Here is a 20,926-nt window from a genome sequence, read left to right as displayed (position 1 = left end):
AAGATGTCTATTTCTTTGAAGTATCCCTACACTGTATTTTGTGTCACCACATAGCCTACATTCTAAAGTTTAAATTAAACTAACCCAAATACATCTTCCAAATATGGTGAAACATACCCCAAAATGTTCTAGCCACTTTTGCATGATGTGGTAATACAAAATTAAATTTACAAAAATACGCAGCTCTTTATAAATATGTCAATATAAGTATGATATATTAAGCTATAAAACAAAAGTAACAAGTTAAAGCTGCCAAAAAATTTGTAGTGAGGTCAGGAATGGTGGCTCATGCCTGTAATCCCAGCACTTTGGGACATCGAGATGGGAGGACTGCTTGAGCTCAGGAGTTTGAGACCAGTCTGAGCAACATGGTGAAAGTCTGTCTCTGCAAAAATACAAAAATTAGCCAGGCATGGTGGCGCACACCTGTAGTCCCAGCTATTCAGGAGGCTGAGGTGGGAGGATCCCTTGAGCCCAAGGAGGTCAAGGTTGTAGTAAGCTATGAACGTGCTAATGCAGTACAACCTGGGTGCAAGAGTGAGACCCTGTCTCAAAAAACAAAACAAAACAAAAATAGTGGTGATAACTATATAATGTCTAAGGACTTCCCCTCCTTTTCTAAAAGTGTTTTCAATAAAAATTTCAACTTTTTTTCTAACAGCATGTTATTTTGTACCTACAGAGTATCAAGTGCTTTTATTTTTTATTTACTTATGTATTTATTTGAGACAGGGTCTCACTCTGTTGTCTAAGATGGAGTGCAGTGGCATGATCATTGCTCACTGCAACCTCCACTTCCTGGATTCAAGCAATCCTCCCATTCAACCTCCCAAGTAGCTGAGACTACACGCATGCACCACCACACCTGGCTAATTCTGTATTTTCAATAGAGACAGGGTTTCACCATGTTGGCTATGTTTTGCTGCTAGGCTGCTCTCAAACTCCTGGCCTCAAGTGATCCACCTGCCTCAGCCTCCAAAAGTGCTGGGATTACAGGCATGTGCCACTGTGCCCAGCCACACTGAAATTTTTGAGAATAATGATTTACATATACAAATTTGGCAAGTGTTAAATGAAAGAAAGAAAAATTGTAAGTCAAAAAAGAAGAAAATTATAAAGCAAAACTGTACTTAAAAATGAATTTCCATTGGGCTCAGTGATGCATGCCTATAAATCCCAGCTACTCAGGAGGCTAAGGCAGGAGGATGATTTGAGCCCAGCAGTTTGAATCCAGCCTGGCAGCATAGCAAGACCCTGTCTTCTCTCTCTCTCTCTTTTGTTTTTTTCTTTTGAGACAAGGTCTTTCTCTGTTGTCCAGGCTGGAGTGCAGTGGCACAATCATGGCTCACTGCAGCCTCTAACTCCTGGGCTTAAGCAATCCTGCAAACTCAGCCACCCAAGGAGGTGGGGCTACAGGAGCACGGCTCCATGCCCAGCTTATTTTTGGATCTTTTATAGAGATGGGGTTTCACCATGTTGCCCAGGCTGGTCTTGCACTCCTGGGCTCAAGCAATCCATCTGCCTCAGCTTCCCAGTGTTAAGATTACAGGCATGGGCCGCGGTGCCAGGCCACCTATCTCTTAAATAACTAAAATAAAATAAATTTTTCTTATGACTAAATAGTTTTTACTCTATGGAAAGCAAAGCTGAATAAACACAAGAATACTAATGATTTTTTTTTTCCTTTTTTTTTTTTTTTTTTTTGAGACGGGGTCTTGCTCTGTTGCCCGGGCTGGAGTGCAGTGGCGTGACTTTGGCTTACTGCAACCTCTGCCTCCCATGTTCAAGTGATTATTGTGCCTCAGCCTCCAGAGTAGCTGGAATTACAGGCACGCACCAATAAGCCCGGCTAATTTTTATATTTTTAGTGGAGATGGGGTTTTACCATATCGGCCAGGTAGGAGAATCACTTGAACCCAGGAGGCAGAGGTTGTAGTGAGTTGAGACTACGCCACTGCACTCCAGCCTGGGCAACAGAGCAACACTCCATCTCAAAAAAAAAAAAAAAGAAAAAAAAGAATAGTATATTTATGTCCAGATAGAAGAGATGATTTTTATAAAAGAAATGATTTTTTTTTTTTTTTTTTTTTTTTTTTTTTTTTTTTTTTTTTTTTTTGAGACCGGAGTCTCGCTCTGTCACCCAGGCTGGAGTGCAGTGGCCAGATCTCAGCTCACTGCAAGCTCCGCCTCCCGGGTTCACGCCATTCTCCTGCCTCAGCCTCCCGAGTAGCTGGGACTACAGGCGCTGCCACCTCGCCCGGCTAGTTTTTTGTATTTTTAGTAGAGACGGGGTTTCACTGTGTTAGCCAGGATGGTCTCGATCTCCTGACCTCGTGATCCGCCCGTCTCGGCCTCCCAAAGTGCTGGGATTACAGGCTTGAGCCACCGCACCCGGCCAAAAGAAATGATTTTCTATAAAATAAATTAAAATCATCATAAGAGTCTAGACAGATATGCATGAATATACACAACTGAAGACCTTTTGTGTTGGCCGGGCGCGGTGGCTCACACCTGTAATCCCAGCACTTTGGGAGGACGAGGTGGGTGGATCACGAGGTCAGGAGATTGAGACCATCCTGGCTAACATGGTGAAACCCCGTCTCTACTAAAAATGCAAAAAATATTAGACTGGTGTGGTGGTGGGCACCTGCAGTCCCAGCTACTCGGGAGGCTGAGGCAGGAGAATGGTGTGAACCTGGGAGGCAGAGCTTGCAGTGAGCCGAGATCACGCCACTGCACTCCAGCCTGGGCGACTGACCGAGACTCCGTCTCAAAAAAAAAAAAAAGACCTTTTGTGTCAAGTTGTATAAAGTTGCATGATACAAAATCAACACACACAAAAATCAGTCATATTTCTTTTTTTTTCCCTTGAGAGAGTGTCTCACTCTGTCACCCAGGCTGGAGTACGGTATGGTGGTCTTGACTCACTGCAACCTCCACCTCCCAGTGCAAGCGATTTTCTTTCCTTTTCTTTTTTTTTTTTGAAACGGAGTCTCACTCTGTCACCCAGGCTGGAGTGCAGTGGCCGGATCTCAGCTCACTGCAAGCTCCGCCTCCCGGGTTTATGCCATTCTCCTGCCTCAGCCTCCCGAGTAGCTGGGGCTACAGGTGCCCGCCAACTTGTCCGGCTAGTTTTTTGTATTTTTTTTAGTAAAGACGGGGTTTCGCCGTGTTAGCCAGGATGGTCTCGATCTCCTGACAAGGCGATCCACCCGTCTCGGCCTCCCAAAGTGCTGGGATTACAGGTTTGAGCCACCGCGCCCGGCCGTGCAAGCGATTTTCATGTCTCAACCTCCCAAGTATCTGGGATTACAGGCATTTGTCCCTGCACCGGGCTAATTTTTGTATTTTTAGTAGAGACGGGGTTTCACCATGTTGGCCAGGCTGGTCTCGAACTCCTGACCTCAGATGATCTGCCCGCCTCGGCCTCCCAAAATGCTGGGATTACAGGCATGAGCTACTGGGCCAGGCCAAAAATCAGTCATACTTATATGCACTAGCAAGAAGTCTACCCAGGCTGGAATGCAATGATGGCACAATCTCAGAATCTCAGCTCCCTATAGCCTCTGCCTCCTGGGCTCAAGCAGTCCTCCCACCTTAGCTTCCCAAGTAACAGGGACTACAGGTGCATGCCACCACATGTGGCTAGTTTTTGTATTTTTCGTAGAGACGGGGTTTTGCCACGTTGCCCAGGCTGTATCAAACTCCTGGGATCCAGTGATCCGCCTGCCTTGGCCTCCCAAAGTGCTGGAATTACAGGCATAAGCCACTGCACTCGGCCAATGTTTTAATTTTATTTTTTCAGAGACAGGGCTCACTTTGTCACCCAAGCTGGAGTGCAGTGGAACAACCATAGCTCACCATAACCTTGAATTCCTGGGCTCAAGCAATCCTCCCACCTCAGCATCCACAGTAGCAGAGGCTACAGGCTTGTGCCACCATGCTGGCCTAATTTTTAAATTTTTTGTAAAGATAGGGTCTTGCTACATTGCCCAGGCTGGTCTTGAACTCCTGAACTCATGTGATCCTCCTGCCTCGGCCCCACAAAACGCTGGAATTATAGGTGTGAGCTACTGTGCCCAGCCAAAATTCCTTTTAAAATATCACTTCCTTTTTAGTACAAATGGAAAAGCAGATCCTACAATAAAATTACAAGGGACCATGAATAGCTAAAATAATCTTAAAGACGAACAAAGTTGAAGGACTCATAATTCACAATTTCAAAACTTACCACAAAGTTATAGCAATGAGAACAGTATGATACTGGCATAAGGAGAGACATATAGATAAATGCAATAGAATTTATAATTCAGAAATAAACCCATATATCTGTGGTCAATAGATTTTTGACAAGGATACCAAGACTGTTCAATGGGAAATGAAGAGTCTTTTCAATAAATGTTGTTGGGACAACTGGTATCCACATACAAAAGGATTAAGTTAGACCTTACCTCAAACCGTATACAAAAACTAACTTTAAATGGATGAAAGACCTAAATATAACAGTTAAACCTATGAAAGTCTTAGAAGAAAACAGGGGGAAATCTTCATGACCATGATTTTGGCACTGGTTTCTTAGATATCATACTCAAAGTATGAACAAAGCCAAAAAACAGATAAATTGGACCTCATCAAAATTAAAAATTTTGTGCATGAAAGGACACTATCAAGAATGAAAAGACAACCCATAGACTATGCAAAAACATTTGCAAATCATACACCTGATCAGGGTCTAGTAATAAGAATACATTTTCAAAACCTCTTAAAATTCAACAACCAAGACAAATAACCCAATATAAAAATGGGCAAAGGGCTGGGCCCCGGTGGCTCATACCTATAATCCCAGTGCTTTTGGGAGGCCAAGATGGGAGAGTTGTTTGAGGCCAGGAGTTGGAGACCAACCAGGGCAAGACAGCAACACCCCATCTCCACAAAAGCTAAAAAATACATACATACATTAGCCAGGCCTGGTAGGATACACCGGTAGCCATAGCTACTAGTGAGGCTCAGGCAGGAAGATTGCTTGAGCCTAGGAATATGAGGATGCAGTGAGCTATGACTGTGCCACTGCACTCTGGCCTGGGCGACAAAGCTAGATTCTGTCTCTAAAAGTAAATTTTTAAAAAAGGCAAAGAACTTGAAAGGACAATTCTCCAAAGAGGATATACAAATGGCCAAAAAGTAGACAGAAAAGGTGCTCAATGTCATTAGTGAAATGCAAATAAAAACCACAAGGAAATATCACTTCATATGTACTACATGATAGAAGGAATGAATGAAAGGAGGGAGGGGGGAAGGAAGGAAGGAAGGAAGGAAGGAAGGGAGGGAGGGAGGGAGGGAGGGAGGGAGGGAAGGAAGGAAGGAAGGAAGGAAGGAAGGGGATGTGGAGAAACTAACTCTTTTTTTTTTTTTTTTTTTTTTTTTTTGAGACGGAGTCTCGATCTGTCGCCCAGGCTGGAGTGCAGTGGCCGGATCTCAGCTCACTGCAAGCTCCGCCTCCCGGGTTTATGCCATTCTCCTGCCTCAGCCTCCCAAGTAGCTGGGACTACAAGCGCCCGCCACCTCGCCCCGCTAGTTTTTTGTATTTTTTAGTAGAGACGGGGTTTCACCGTGTTAGCCAGGATGGTCTCGATCTCCTGACCTCGTGATCCGCCCGTCTCGGCCTCCCAAAGTGCTGGGATTACAGGCTTGAGCCACCGCGCCCGGCCGAAACTGTAACTCTTATACGTTGCTGGTGGGAATGTAAAATGGTACAGCTATTGTGGAAAATGGCTTGGCACTTCTTCAAAAAACTAAACATAGAACTTTGATTCAGCAGTTTCACATCTAGGTACATACTCAAAAGAATTAAAACCAGGTATTCAAAAAAACTTGTACATAAATGTTCACAGAAGCACTATTCGATAGCCAAAATGCAGAAACAACCCATATGTACATCAACAGATGAATAAACAAAATGTATCCATACAACTGAATATTATCCAGCCATAAAAATAAATAAAATACTGATACATGCTACATGCTACACCATGGTCGAACTTTGAAAAAATTATGCTAAATAAAAGAAGCCAGACACAAAAGGCCACATACTGTATGATTCTTTTTTTTTTTTAAATGCAGTCTCGCTCTGCTGCGAGGCTGGAGTACAGCGGCATGATCTCATCGGCTCACTGCAACCTCCATCTCTCTGGTTCAAGTGATTCTCCTGCCTCAGCCTCCCAAGTAGCTCAGATTACAGGCATGCACCACTATGCCCAGCTAATTTTTGTATTTTTAGTAGAGAAGGGATTTCACCATGTTGGCCAGGATGGTCTTGATCTCCTGACCTTGTGATCCACCCACCTTGGCCTTCCAAAGTGCTGAGATTACAGGCATGAGCCACTGCGCCTGGCCATATGATTCCTTTTATATGAAATATCCAGAATAGGTGACTCCATATAGAGAAAAAAGCAAATTAGTGGTTGTCAGGTGCTATGGGTAGGAGAGTACAGAGTCTGTTTCAGGGTGATGAAAATATTCTGGAACTAGAGTGGTGATAGTTTGTACAACTTTGTGAAAGGACTAAATACCACTGAATTGTACATTTTGGTGAATTTTACGTGTAACTTACCACAACAAAAATTTATTTTTAATTAAAAAAACTTCTGCATGATAAAGCATAAGAAAGTCTTATATCAGGAAAGACAATGTAAGAGGAAAATTGTGATAAATCTGAATTATCTATAAAGATTTGATATGGGGCTGGGCATGGTGGCTCACACTTGTAATCCCAGCATTTTGGGAGGCTGAGGTGGGAGGATCATATGAGCACAGGAGTTCAATACCAGTCTGGGCAACAGAGTGAGCCCTCATCTTTATTAAAAAAATTTTAAAATTAGCCAGGTGAGATGGCACACGCCTGTGGTCTCAGCTACTGAGGAGGCTGAGGAGGGAGGATCGTTTGAACCCAGGAAGTCAAGGCTGAAGTGAGCCACAACTGCACTACTGCACTCCAAGCTTGGGTGATACAGCGAGACCTTGTCTCAAATAAAAAAAAAAAAAAAAAAAAGAGTTGATACAAATAAATATAACCAATCTACAAAGTTCTCAGGCTAAGTGGTCAAAACTGACGCACAGATTATATACCAAGAAATAATTACAATAAAATTACTCACATAAAAATAGGCCACCAGAACAAATGTTTATTACAACATTTTTAAGGAAACATTATATTCTAAATACCTTATAAAAACGATAAAAATCAATGTGGCCAGGCCACAGAGGAACCACTAAACTTATATATAACTCCAGTGACACTGTAAAACTGTACTAGAGAATAATCTGACACTATTTAAAAGGTGCTATAAAGCTAGTCAAGTGCTTTGACCCAGTAATTTCGTTCTGAGGACTATATTTTTAAAGGAACACCCAAAGTAGGAGGAACAGGAAATAACTGGGGAAAAAAATATATAGTAACAATAATGACAGTTACAATGAGAAAATATGACATGATCTAAACAATAAGAGAGGAGACCTAAGTAAACTATTATTATTGCCTAGCCACAACAGAATATATGCAGATAATGTATATAATGTATGTATATAATGTATACATATATTCTGTATATTTATATAATAGATACATAATATATGTGTATATATTAATAAAAATTTAAATTAGGTAAAAAGGAATGTAAGAAATAATGTCAAAGTAAAACACAAAATTGTGCATGCATTGATTTCAACTCTCTATATACATTAATGATACATGGAAAATAATTTGGAGTGAGGGTTTAAAACTCAATAGGCTCTTTTTTTTCTTTTTTTGATGGAGTCTCGCTCTGTCGCCCAGGCTGAAGTGCAGTGGCGCGATCTCGGCTCATGGCAAACTTCGCCTCCCAGGTTCAAGCGATTCTCCTGCCTCAGCCTCCCAAGTAGCTGGGACTACAGTCATGTACCACCATACCTAGGCTCTTTTCAAAATAACTGTAGAGAGTAATAATTTCCTAGCAATTATTTCCAATCACCTTCTTTATTCAAACATCAGTTAAAAAAATATATACAGGTAAGGCAACAATTTTAAAAATGTATAGAATAAATATAAGTTTAGAAGAAAATCTTAGCCGGGTGCAGTAGCTCATGACTGTAATCCCAGCACTTTGGAAGGCTGAGGCAGGTGGATCACCTGAGGTCAGAAAATCGAGACTAGCCTGGCCAACATGGTGAAACCCCATCTCTACTAAAAATACAAAAATTAGCCAGGCATGGTGGCATGGACCTGTAATCCCACCTGCTCAGGAAGATGAGGCAGAAGAATCGCTTGAACCTGGGAGGCAGAGGTTGCAGTGAGCTGAGACTGCACCACTGCACTCCTGCCTGCCACTGCACTCCTGCCTGGGTGACCGAGCACGACTCCATCTCAAAAAAAATTTTAAAGAAGAAAATCTTAAGTGATCAAATTAAGATATTTTATTTGTTATGCTCTTACTGTACACCTCTTCTTGTTGAGATGTGTTTTCAGGCCAATTCCACAACCCAATTTTGAGGAAATATTTTTTCATTATATTTAAAATGTTAGCTAAATCTTTGTAATAAAAATGTTTTTCACACAATACTTTGGTCAAGATACACAGATATGCTTTAAAATATCAAGGAATTTCCTATTTAAAGAAATCAGAGAAAGAAGAAAGAAAGGAAAGCCAATTAAATTCATGCAAACTATACATTCATATATATGAATAAATTTAAATAACTGTTACAAGACCAACAAAAATACCTTGAATAGGCCAGGAAGGTGGGTAATGCCTGTAATCCCAGCACTTTGTGAGGCTAAGGCGGGAGGATCACTTCAGCCCAGGAGTTCAAGACCAGCCTGGGCAACAAAGCAAGACCCCCGTCTCTAAAAATAAATAAATAAAAATAATGAAATAAAATAAAATACCTTGAATAAAGTCACAAATATAACATTGTTCAATTATTAGCTTACAAGCAACCTTTGTACAAAGAACTGCCTAACCAGTGCTCTGCACAGTTGCTTCCATAGACAGAAGCCATCATAAAAACCAAAGACTTGATCTTACTCCTGGTGATGGTAAAAATTAAAAATAAATAAATAAACCAAAGACAAAATGAAGCTTTTAGAGATTCTGTCTATTCAGAATAGAAGGTAAAAAGATGCCATGAAAAGCAGAACCAGGGAAAGCACAGTTTAAGGAAGCTGATCTAAGGGACACTCTCCTGCCTCAAATTCCACTACCAGAATTTTTTCTTACACTTCTAACATCTAAATGAGAAAAATGCAATTGAAGGGAATGGAGGAGAAAGCAGTATTGAGCAATCCACTAAGGTAATGTCCCCAGAGTGTATGTTTCTCCCAGAATGTTCCATTTTTCAAAACTATTTATTTTCTCTCCTCCCTAATCAAAGTTTTCATTTGTTAGTCTATCAAAATATATCTTTTCTCATTTCTCCAAAAGAGTTTATATTCATAAGAACTAATCGCATTTTTTAAAAAAGTCAACTCACCTGAAATTTATTATTTAACAATGGAGAACATGAGAACCTTTTTAAAGTTTTCTTTAAAATAATATCTATCCATTTAAAACCTACATTTCCTTTAAATTTTGACACTTTCATACCTTCTCTTTAAATACATATAACTGGCCGGGCGCAGTGGCTCAAGCCTGTAATCCCAGCACTTTGGGAGGCCGAGATGGGCGGATCACGAGGTCAGGAGATCGAGACCATCCTGGCTAACACGGTGAAACCCCGTCTCTACTAAAAATACAAAAACTAGCCGGGTGAGGTGGCGGGCGCCTGTAGTCCCAGCTACTCGGGAGGCTGAGGCAGGAGAATGGCGTAAACCCGGGAGGCGGAGCTTGCAGTGAGCTGAGATCTGGCCACTGCACTCCAGTCCGGGCGACAGAGTGAGACTCCGCCTCAAAACAAAATAAAAACTAAAAAAAATAAAAAAAATAAATACATATAACTTCACCATACATTTATTAGAGAGCAGAATAATGAAGACCTTAATTCATATTACATTTAAATAAATATTTTTAGCATAATATTCATCAATTGATTCTTACTTTGCTTCAATTTATGGAAATCACTGACTCTATCCTTGGTAGCCTGCTTTAGTATATCTGTTTGAATTCTGGGTTCACTGTCCAAGTTTGAGCCTGGAATTAAATGCTGAAGAGGACTGGAAGGATTCTGTTTTGAAGTACCAGGGTTTCCATTGTGGTTTACATGTGAATCTGTAGCATAAAGACATCAAATTAAAAGAATATAATTTAATTTAATCTTTTAAAGATGAATTTCACAAGATCTGATTTACAAAGCTAAGACAGACTATTGTTTAATGTTGGGTAGTCACAAAGCTTTTTTTTTTTTTTTTTTAAATGTTTATTCTCATTTCTTTAATCAAATCTTATAACCAATGTGATTTTAGCTGTGGGAAGTTTACTGACCATTCCCAGGCGAGTATCTCTACTAATGGCTACAAACTTATTCACCAAAAAGATACACAGTAGAAATCCATAGATTAATATAGCAATGATACCCATATCTTTTCCTCCCTCCAAATTCCATATTAGTATCAGAAATCTCCAAACTCCAGTAAGGCTTTTAAAATTTCTACTCTCTAAGTCATCTTCATTTATACAGTGACTCACAAGTGTTGACTCTTGATTCTTTCTTAGCATTATCTACTAGATACCACCTCTCTTTCCCTCACCTCCCTTTTTATCCTCATCAATGACTTTAATTTTGGATTCAAAACATCCTATGCTACTCTGACATTTTTCCTTTCCATCATCTCCCTTAAGCAGGTCTCTTCAGTCATATCTACTCTCATTTTAGGGAAATATTTCTATACAACGGAATGAGTGTTCAGAAAATAAATACATTCATAAGTACGAAGTAAAGACTTTAATATAGGTGTGCACTGTAATTTATAGAAAGCCTCTATGAGATAAATTTGAACACATTTTGAAGAAACTAAACCTGTATAGCAGGCAGAGAGGAAAGGGAATGTAGCTCAGAGTGGCATAATAAATAATTCTTCTGTTCTTAAGAAAAAGACTGTAACAATCCACCAGATAAAGTGAAGTTTGAGATGACTATTTCTCTCTGAGCTTTCACTAGTCTTAAAAAATATATAACATTACCTCAAAGAATAAATGCTATTTCACTATACTGCTAAGTGATATATTTTATACACTACATAACTGTACATGACTAGTAAGTTGGTTTCAAATGGAATTATAAGAATAAGACTTCATACCTGGAAGCATATTTGGGGAGAGAGGTTGTCCAGTTGGAAGATGGGAGATTGCTTGATGACTTTCATATTGAGAAACTGAAATAGGAGGCTTCCTTAAAGCTACAAGAAAAAAAAAAAGTGCATATTATTCCCATTGATACTATGATTTCTAAAAAAAACCCACCGTGAATCAATTTACATTGCATTAATTTTATGATGTTTATTCTAATTTTGTAATCCATATAATTGGTATGCTAATTTATTTATAGTTACTAATTGATACACTATACCATCCATCACAGATTTTTTTTTTTCTTTCGGGACAGTCTCGCTCTGTCTCCGAGGCTGGAGTGCAATGGCACGATCTCAGCTCACTGCAATCTCTGCCTCCTGTGTTCCAGCGATTCTCCCTGCCTTCGCCTCTGGGGTTGCTAGGATTACAGGCACTCGCCACCACGCCCAGGTAAGTTTTGTATTTCAGTAGAGATGGCGTTTCACCATGTTGGCCAGGCTGCTCTTGAACTCCAGATCTCAGGTGATCTGCCCCACTCAACCTCCCAAAGTGCTGGCACTACAGGCGTGAGCCACCGCGCCCAGCCCCATCACAGATTTTTTTGACCAGTAAATCTGACCAGAATATAAGCTCCATGACAGTACAAACTCCATCTTCTTCACCACTATATCCCCAAAACTTAGAATAGTGCCTAGCATGTAAGAGAAGTTCAACAAAGATTTGATGAATTAACAAAATGGACTGACTGGGCACGGTGGCTCACACTTGTAATCCCAGCACTTTGGGAAGCCGAGGTGGGCAGATCGCAAGGTGAGGAGTTCAAGACCAGCTTGGTCAACAAGGTGAAACCCCATCTCTACTGAAAATACAAAAAATTAGCCGAGCGTGGTAGTGCACGTCTATAATTCTAGCTACTTAGGATGTTGAGACAGGAGAATCGCTTGAACCTGGGAGGCAGAAGTTGCAGTGAGCTGAGATCGCGCCACTGCATTGCAACCTGGGTGACAGAGTGAGACTTCATCTCGAATAAATAAATAAATAAATAAATAAATAAAATGAATCTCTTCAGATACAGTGACCTTCAACAGTGAGACCTTTTTATATGCATAGTACAAATAAAAATTGACACAAGTTACGTAAGGCATTAAGAATATGTTATTCTTAGTTGCTCAGATTTTCTTCTCTTTTATTTATTTATTTATTTTTGAGACAGAGTCACCCAGCTTGGCCAAAAAGGTGAAACCCCATCTCTACTAAAAATACAAAAAACTAGCCGGGGGTGGTGGTCCATGTCTGTAATCCCAGCTACTTAGGAGGCTGAGACAGAAGAATCGCTTGAACCTGGGAGGCGAAGGTTGCAGTGAGCTGAGATCATGCCACTGCACTCCCGCCTAGGAGATAAGAGTGAAACTCTGTCTCAAAAAAAAAAAAAAAAAAAAAAAAAAAAGGGCTGGGCGTGGTGGCTCACCCTGTAATCCCAGTACTTTGGGAGGCCAAGGCGGGTGGATAACGAGGTCAGGAATTAAGAGACCATCCTGGCTAACACCATGAAACCTCGTCTCTACTAAAAATACAAAAAAAAAATTAGCCAGGCATAATGGTGGGCGCCTGTAGTCCCAGTTACACAGGAGGCTGAGGCAGGAGAATGGCGTGAACCTGGGATGCAGAGCTTGCAGTGAGCTGAGATCGTGCCATTGCACTCCAGCCTGGGTGACAGCAAGACTCCATCTCAAAAAAAAAAAAAATATATATATATATATATATATATACACACACACACACACACACACACATATATACACACACATATACATATATACACTTCTTAATAACGTGTTCCTATAGAAAACTTGGAAAAATAGAAAACCACAAAGAAATTAAAATTTAACTGTAGTACTACCACTTAAAGATAACCACTATTATCATCTGGAGAGTATCTCTCTGGTGAGTTTTTTTAAAAATTTCTGTATATTATACTGTATACCTAAAATTAGGATATCATATCATATATACTATCTTATAATCTTTTTATTTGTATTTCATACATATTTTCCATGTCATTCCATTTTTCTGTACGATACTACCAAATGATAGTGCTGAATCAAAACTGTCAATGTTATAGTTTTGGCTAGAGAAATATGGGTAAAAAATTGCCACAAGGGGCCAGGAAAGGTGATTCACGCCTATAATTCCAGCACTTTGAAAGACCAAGGCATGTGAGTCACTTGTGGCCAGAAGTTCGAGACCAGCCTGGCCAAAATAGCAAAACCCCATCTCTACTAAAAATACAAAAAATTTAGCCTGGCGTGGTGGCACATGCCTGTAGTCCCAGCTACTTGGGGGGGCTGAAGCAGCAGAATTGTTGGAACCTGGGAGGTGGAGGTTGCAATGAGCCGAGGTGTGGCACTGCACTCCAGCCTGGGTTGCAGAGCCACAGGATTATTATTATTTTTATTTTTTTATTTTTTTTTTGAGACGGAGTCTCGCTCTGTTGCCCAGGCTAGAGTGCAGTGGCGGGATCTCAGCTCACTGCAAGCTCCGCCTCCCGGGTTTACGCCATTCTCTCGCCTCAGCCTCCCGAGTAGCTGGGACTACAGGCGCCCGCCATCTCACCCGGCTAATTTTTTGTATTTTTTTTTTAGTAGAGACGGGGTTTCACCGTGTTAGCCAGGATGGTCTCGATCTCCTGACCTCGTGATCCGCCCGTCTCGGCCTCCCAAAGTGCTGAGATTACAGGCTTGAGCCACCGCGCCCGGCCTACAGGATTATTTTTATTTTTTATTTTCTGAGACAGGGTTGTGCTCTGTTGCCCAAGCTGGAAGGCAATGACACAATCATCGCTCACTGCAACTTCAACTTCCTGGGCTCAAGTGATCCTCCCACCTGAGCCTCCCAAGTAGCTGGGACCACAGGCTTGTACTACCACACTTGGCTAATATTTTTTGTAGAGGCGAGGTCTTACTATGTGGTCCACGATGGTCTCAAACTCCTGGCCTCAAACAATTCTCCCACCTTGGCCTCCCAAACTGCCGGGATTATAGATATGAGCCATCACACCCAGCTCCCAAAAACTTCAGAGCCCCATAAACTGTAACAACTTAACTAGTTGGTGGATAGACTTTTACTAACATAGGAAAAAGCAACGTGTATCCTGTAAACACTTTGATTTCTATGCTTTTTACTTTGCCTTTTGTTTACTTTCCTTTTTTTGTTTTCTTGAAAAATTACTTTTAGAAAATTCCAGCCTTGTTTTTGTTGAACTAAGGGGAAAGGTATTTATTTATATCTAGGAGAGAATAGTTAGAGGACTTCCCAGACGCCAGAAGTAATCATTATAAGCCCCATAAATATAAACACCTACTATATACCTAAAAACTTAAACATTAAAAAAAGAAGTAATTATTATAGTTAGTGGTACTGAAACAAATGATGATCTAGAAAAATGCTACCTGACTTGGAGACAATTAAAGAGTGCTAACCTTACCCTCCAATTTTGTGTAGGAGATACTTGTGCATACACATACAAGTATCTATTTCTTTCCTTCACAAAAATGAGATTATGTTATACTTGCTTTCTTGTAACCAGTTTTCTTTTTAGTTTAAAAAATCACAGATACAGATTGGGTGCAGTGTCTCATGTCTGTAATCCCAATATTTTGGGAGGCCAAGGCAGGAAGATCATTTGAGCCCAGGGGTACCTAGCAAGACTTTGTCTCTACTAAAAGTAAAAACAATTAGCCAGGTGGGGTGGCACACATCTGTAATCCAGCTACTCAGGAAGCTGAGATGGGAGGATCACTTAGGGCTGCAGTGAGCCACCACTGCACTCCAGTCTGGGTGACAGAGGGAAACACTGTCTTAAAAACAAAAAACTACATAGACATCTTTGTTTTTCTTTTTTCTTTTTTTTTTTTTGAGATGGAGTCTCGAATCTGTTGCCCAGGCTGGAGTGCAGTGGCACGATCTCAGCTCACTGCAAGCTCTGCATCCCGGGTTCACGCCATTCTCCTGCCTTAGCCTCCCGAGTAGCTGGGACTACAGGCGCCCGCCACCACACCCGGCTAATTTTTTGTATTTTTAGTAGAGACAGGGTTTCACCATGTTAGCCAGGATGGTCTCAATTTCCTGACCTCGTGATCCGCCCGCCTCAGCCTCCCAAAGTGTTGGGATTACAGGCATGAGCCACTGCACCCGGCCCAACATAGATATCTTTGTATGCCAATAAATACAGCTCAACATCATCCTTTTTAGTGGCTACATATTACATTTTTAGGGATGTAACAAATTTAATGAACCCTCCCTATAAGATTTCCATGGTTTTCAATTTATCATTATCAACAATTTATGATGAACATTCTTTTTTTTTTTTTTTTGAGAAGTCTTGCTCTGTTACTCAGGCTGGAGTGCATCAGCGTGATCACAGCTGACTGGAGCTCTGACCTCCCGGGCTCAAGCAGTGCTCCCACCTCAACCTCCTGACCAGCTAGGACCACAAGCATGCAACACTACACCTGGCTAATTAAAAAAATTTTTTTTTGTAGAGACAAGGTCTCACTATGTTGTCCAGGCTGGTCTTGAACTCCCAGGCTCCATCCATCTTCCTGCCCTGGCCTCCCAAAGTGCTGGGATTATAGGCATGAGCCACTGTGCCCAGCCTATAAATCTTCAGATAAGAAAGTACTAAGTCAAACAAATTAAGAATACTTCTCAAACAAATTAAGAAAAAACCTGTAACAAATGTGAGCTTGAAAACAATGAAAGCATGGGGAAAATCAGATGCAGAGTAGACTGCAAACAATATCATGACAATGATTTATGACATTAAAGCAGTTCTCGGCCAGGCGGAGTGGCTCACGCATGTAATCTCAGCACGTTGGGAGGCCGAGGTGGGCAGATCACAAAGTCAGGAGTTTGAAACCAGCCTGGCCAACATGGCGAAACTCCGTCTCCACTAACAATACAAAAATTAGCCGGGTGTGGTGGCATGTGCCTATAATCCCAGCTATTTGGGAGACTGAGGCAGGAGAATCACTTGAATCCAGGAGGCGGAGGTAGCAGTGAGCCAAGATAACACCACTGCACTCCAGCCTAGGTAATGGAGTAAGACTCCATCTCAAAAACAAATAAATAAATAAAGCAGCTCTCTTTATATTTTAACCTGGTCCCCTTCATTGAAGACCAGAGTGCCAGGGGAAAAACATACAAGTCAACAGGGAATATCATGCTGCTATCAGAAAATACCATTAATAGCTAGGCTGCTGATATGGTTTGGCTCTGTGTCCCCACCCTAATCTCATGCTGAATTGTAATCTCCAGTGTCAGAGGTGGGGCCTGGTGAGAGGTGACTGGATCATGGAGGTGGTTTCTAATGGTTTAGCACCATCCCCATAGTGCTGTCTCGTGACAAGAGTTCTCACAAGATCTAGTTGTTTACAAGTGTGTGGCACCTTCCCCTTTGCTTTCTTCCCCTTGTCTGGCCACATGAAGATGTGCTTGCTTCCCCTTCGCCTTCTGCCATGATTGCAAGTGTCCTGGGGCCTCTTCAGAAGCAGATGCCTGTACAGCCCGCAGAACCATGAGCTGATTAAACCTCTTTCTTTACAGATTACCCAGTCTCTGGTAATTATTATTTTCTTCTTTTAAACATTTAAAACAAAAATAAAGATGGGGTCTCACTATATTGCCCACGCTCGTCTTGAACTCTTGAGCTCAAGTGATCCTCCCACCTTGGCCTCGCAAAGTGCTGGGATTACAGGTGTGAACCATCGTGCCTGGCCTCAGGTAGTTCTTTACAGCAATGCAAGATCTGACTAATATAGCTGCTAAAACATATATCATTGATAAAGCCATTATTAAGGAAAAGTATCAAAGATAATATAATAGGCTGGGCGCGGTGGCTCAAGCCTGTAATCCCAGCACTTTGGGAGGCCAAGGTGGGCGGATCACGAGGTCAGGAGATCGAGACCATCCTGGCTAACACGGTGAAACCCCGTCTCTACTAAAAAATACAAAAAAACTAGCCGGGCGAGGTGGCAGGCGCCTGTAGTCCTAGCTACTCGGGAGGCTGAGGCAGGAGAATGGCATAAACCCGGGAGGCAGAGCTTGCAGTGAGCTGAGATCCGGCCACTGCACTCCAGCCTGGGCAGCAGAGCGAGACTCTGTCTCAAAAAAAAAAAAAAAAAAAGATAATATAATAAAATATATTTACCACAAAGAGAAAATACAGGCCACCAAAGCCATTAAAGCATTCAGTTTTTATCTTATCACTGATTTTTGTATTATTTATAAAGGAGAGTTGTCAGTGTAGAAATTTAATCATTTGACAGTATTTATTTATTTATTTTTATTTATTTATTTTTTATTTTATTTTTTTTTTTGAGATGGAGTCTCGCTCTGTCGCCCAGGCTGGAGTGCAGTGGCGCGATCTCGGCTCACTGCAAGCTCCGCCTCCTGGGTTTACGCCATTCTCCTGCCTCAGCCTCCCGGAGTAGCTGGGACTACAGACGCCCGCCACCTCGCCTAGCTAGTTTTTTCGTATTTTTTTAAGGAGAGACGGGGTTTCACCGTGTTAGCCAGGATGGTCTCGATCTCCTGACCTCGTGATCCGCCCGTCTCGGCCTCCCAAAGTGCTGGGATTACAGGCTTGAGCCACCGCGCCCGGCCCTATTTTTTATTTTTGAGACTGAGTCTTGCTCTGTTGCCCAAGCTGGAATGAAGTGACGTGATCTCAGCTTCCTGCAACCTCTGCCTTCCGGGTTCAAGCAATTCTCGTGCCTCAGCCTCCCAAGTAGCTGGGATTATAGGCATGCACCACCATGCCCAGCTAATTTTTGCATTTTTAGTATAAACAGGGTTTCACTATGTTGGCCAGGCTGGTCTCGAATTCCTGATCTCAAGTGATTCGCCCATCTAGCCTCCCAAGGTGTGAGCCACTGCACCCGGCCAATTGGACAATATTTATTAAGTATCTACTATATGCCAAGATCTGTTTTTTTGTTTTGTTTCGTTTTTTCAAGATGGAGTCTTGCTCTGTCAGCCAGGCTGGAGTGCAGTGGCACGATCTCGGCTCACTGCAACCTCCACCTCCTGGGTTCAAGCAATTATCCTGCCTCGGCCTCCTGAGAAGCTGGGATTACAGGCGCCCACCACCGCGCCCAGCTAATTTTTGTATTTTTAGTACAGACAGGGTTTCACCATGTTGGCTGGTCTCAAACTCCTGATCTCTTGATCCGCCTGCCTCCGCCTTCCAAAGTGGGATTAAAGGCGTGAGCCACTGCGCCCTGCCAAGAACTGTTTTAAACAGCTGGAGATTCAGCAGTGAACAAAATAGACCAAGTTATTGTCCTATGAAGCTTACATTCTTGTTGGGGAGATAACAATAAACAAAAGTTATAGAACATAATATAAATGTCAGAGTACTGTGTATAAATTAAAACAGGGAGATATGATAGAGAGTGGTGGGAGGCTCGCCGGGCGCGGTGGCTCAAGCCTGTAATCCCAGCACTTTGGGAGGCCAAGACGGGCGGATCACGAGGTCAGGAGATCAAGACCATCCTGGCTAACACGGTGAAACCCCGTCTCTACTACAAATACAAAAAAAACTAGCCGGGCGAGGTGACGGGCGCCTGTAGTCCCAGCTACTCCGGAGGCTGAGGCAGGACAATGGCGTAAATCCGGGAGGCGGAGCTTGCAGTGAGCTGAGATCCGGCCACTGCACTCCAGCCCGGGCTACAGAGCAAGACTCCGTCTCAAAAAAAAAAAAAAAAAAAAGAGAGAGTGGTGGGAGGCTCTATTTTAGATAGTTTGGTCAGGGGAGGCATTTTTGAGGAGGAATCATCTGAGCAGAGATATGAATGAAACTTGGAGGAAGAACATTCCAACAAAGACTATCAAGTACAAAGACCTTGAGACAGGAGCATGTGCAGCATATTTGAGGAAAAGCTAAGGAGTGGGCCGGGCGCGGTGGCTCAAGCCTGTAATCCCAGCACTTTGGGAGGCCGAGGCGGGCGGATCATGAGGTCAGGAGATCGAGACCATCCTGGCTAACACGGTGAAACCCCGTCTCTACTAAAAAAATACAAAAAACTAGCCGGGCGAGGTGGCGGGCGCCTGTAGTCCCAGCTACTCGGGAGGCTGAGGCAGGAGAATGGCGTAAACCCGGGAGGCGGAGTTTGCAGTGAGCTGAGATCTGGCCACTGCACTCCAGCCTGGGTGACAGAGCGAGACTCCTTCTCAAAAAAAAAAAAAAAAAAAAAAAAAAAAAAAGCTAAGGAGTGAAGAAAAGTGTTAGAAATGAGGGAGAGGGGCCGGGCGCGGTGGCTCAAGCTTGTAATCCCAGCACTTTGGGAGGCCGAGATGGGCGGATCATGAGGTCAGGAGATCGAGACCATCCTGGCTAATACGGTGAAACCCCGTCTCTACTAAAAAATACAAAAAACTAGCCGGGCAAGGTGGCGGGCGCCTATAGTCCCAGCTATAGGACTCGGGAGGCTGAGGCAGGAGAATGGCGTAAACCCGGGGGGCGGAGCTTGCAGTGAGCTGAGATCTGGCCACCACACTCCAGCCTGGGCGACAGAGCGAGACTCCGTCTCAAAAAAAAAAAAGAAAAAAGAAATGAGGGAGAGGAAAGAAGGGACCACATGAGAGACACAACAGTAAAAACGTTAGGAGTAGGTGGCTAGGTGGCAGAGGTAATTGGGGGCTGGGACTATATCTGGTAGCTCCTAAAGAGGCAATAAGCAGGCACTAGTCTCATGTCACCTTTACCTCTATATTAGATAGATATCCCTTTTCACAGGTGAGGAAACAAAAAGCTCATGACAGTAGAGGTAAGACATACCTCTCACTTGACTTAAAAATTCAGAGTAAACATTTCTAAAGAAACAGGTAAGATGCTTACAAAGATGACAGGTGGTTTAGGATTAATCGTCCTCTACTTCTCTATTAGGTTTCAGTTGCAGCCTCTACTCTGAGAGGCAAAAAAGAACTGATCCTGCCTTTTCCTCTCATTTTCCTACTCTAACAACAGGGCTACAATCTCAAAACTGTTTAGACTTCCAATTTCCTGACTAACAGGACTTCATGATCCAGTGCCTACAACGATAGAGAAGGAGTATGGCACTGATAAGCAGTGGTCCTCAACTCTGGCTGCATTCTAATATTACAGATACTACCACAGACATACTGAATATGGGAATGGGGCATGGGTTTCTGTACTTACTGAAAGCTCCAAAGGTGGTTCTATTGCACAGCCAAGAGAATAAAAAAATAAAAAACATGAGCTTTGGAGTTAGACCAGATTTTCTCTTTTAGAGAGTCAAATCATGGCTCTGTAATTTATTAACTGTATGACTTTGGATTAGTTCCTAATTTTTCTAAGCCTCAACCCTCATCTATAAAATAGAGATGATGCCATTTACCCTGCATGATCAATGTGGGGACTAAGTGAGAATATTTTCCTCTGGATTATGAGACAAGCCTAGCAAATAGTTGGTGATCAATACATACTGGACTATTTTGAGTTGTCAAAGTAATGAATTTATCCTTAGAATGAAAAAGAATCTAAGATTTAGATTGAGAAAACAATCTGATTAGCTTTACAATTTACATGTAAAACTAATCAATTTATTGACTGGCTGTGATCAATTTACTGAGCCTCCTGATTATAT

At 42.1% G+C, this 20,926-nt stretch overlaps 1 protein-coding gene across 2 annotated transcripts in view; it reads right to left on the bottom strand.

Moving 5' to 3' along the window:
- Positions 1-20,926, bottom strand: part of CASC4 (cancer susceptibility 4) — a 126,409-nt gene that overhangs the window by 26,388 nt on the left and 79,095 nt on the right. For both annotated transcript variants that reach the window (XM_010385233.2, XM_010385234.2), the window contains exons 7-8: positions 11,267-11,365; positions 10,068-10,238 (exon numbers count right to left, since the gene is read on the bottom strand). In XM_010385233.2, the coding sequence (XP_010383535.1) occupies positions 10,068-10,238; positions 11,267-11,365 (270 nt within the window). The remainder of the gene's footprint in view (positions 1-10,067; positions 10,239-11,266; positions 11,366-20,926) is intronic.

The sequence above is a fragment of the Rhinopithecus roxellana genome, chromosome 5 (assembly GCF_007565055.1).
Source record: "Rhinopithecus roxellana isolate Shanxi Qingling chromosome 5, ASM756505v1, whole genome shotgun sequence".
NCBI classification, from domain to species: Eukaryota; Metazoa; Chordata; class Mammalia; order Primates; family Cercopithecidae; genus Rhinopithecus; species Rhinopithecus roxellana.
This window is presented reverse-complemented; position numbering and strand designations above follow the sequence as displayed.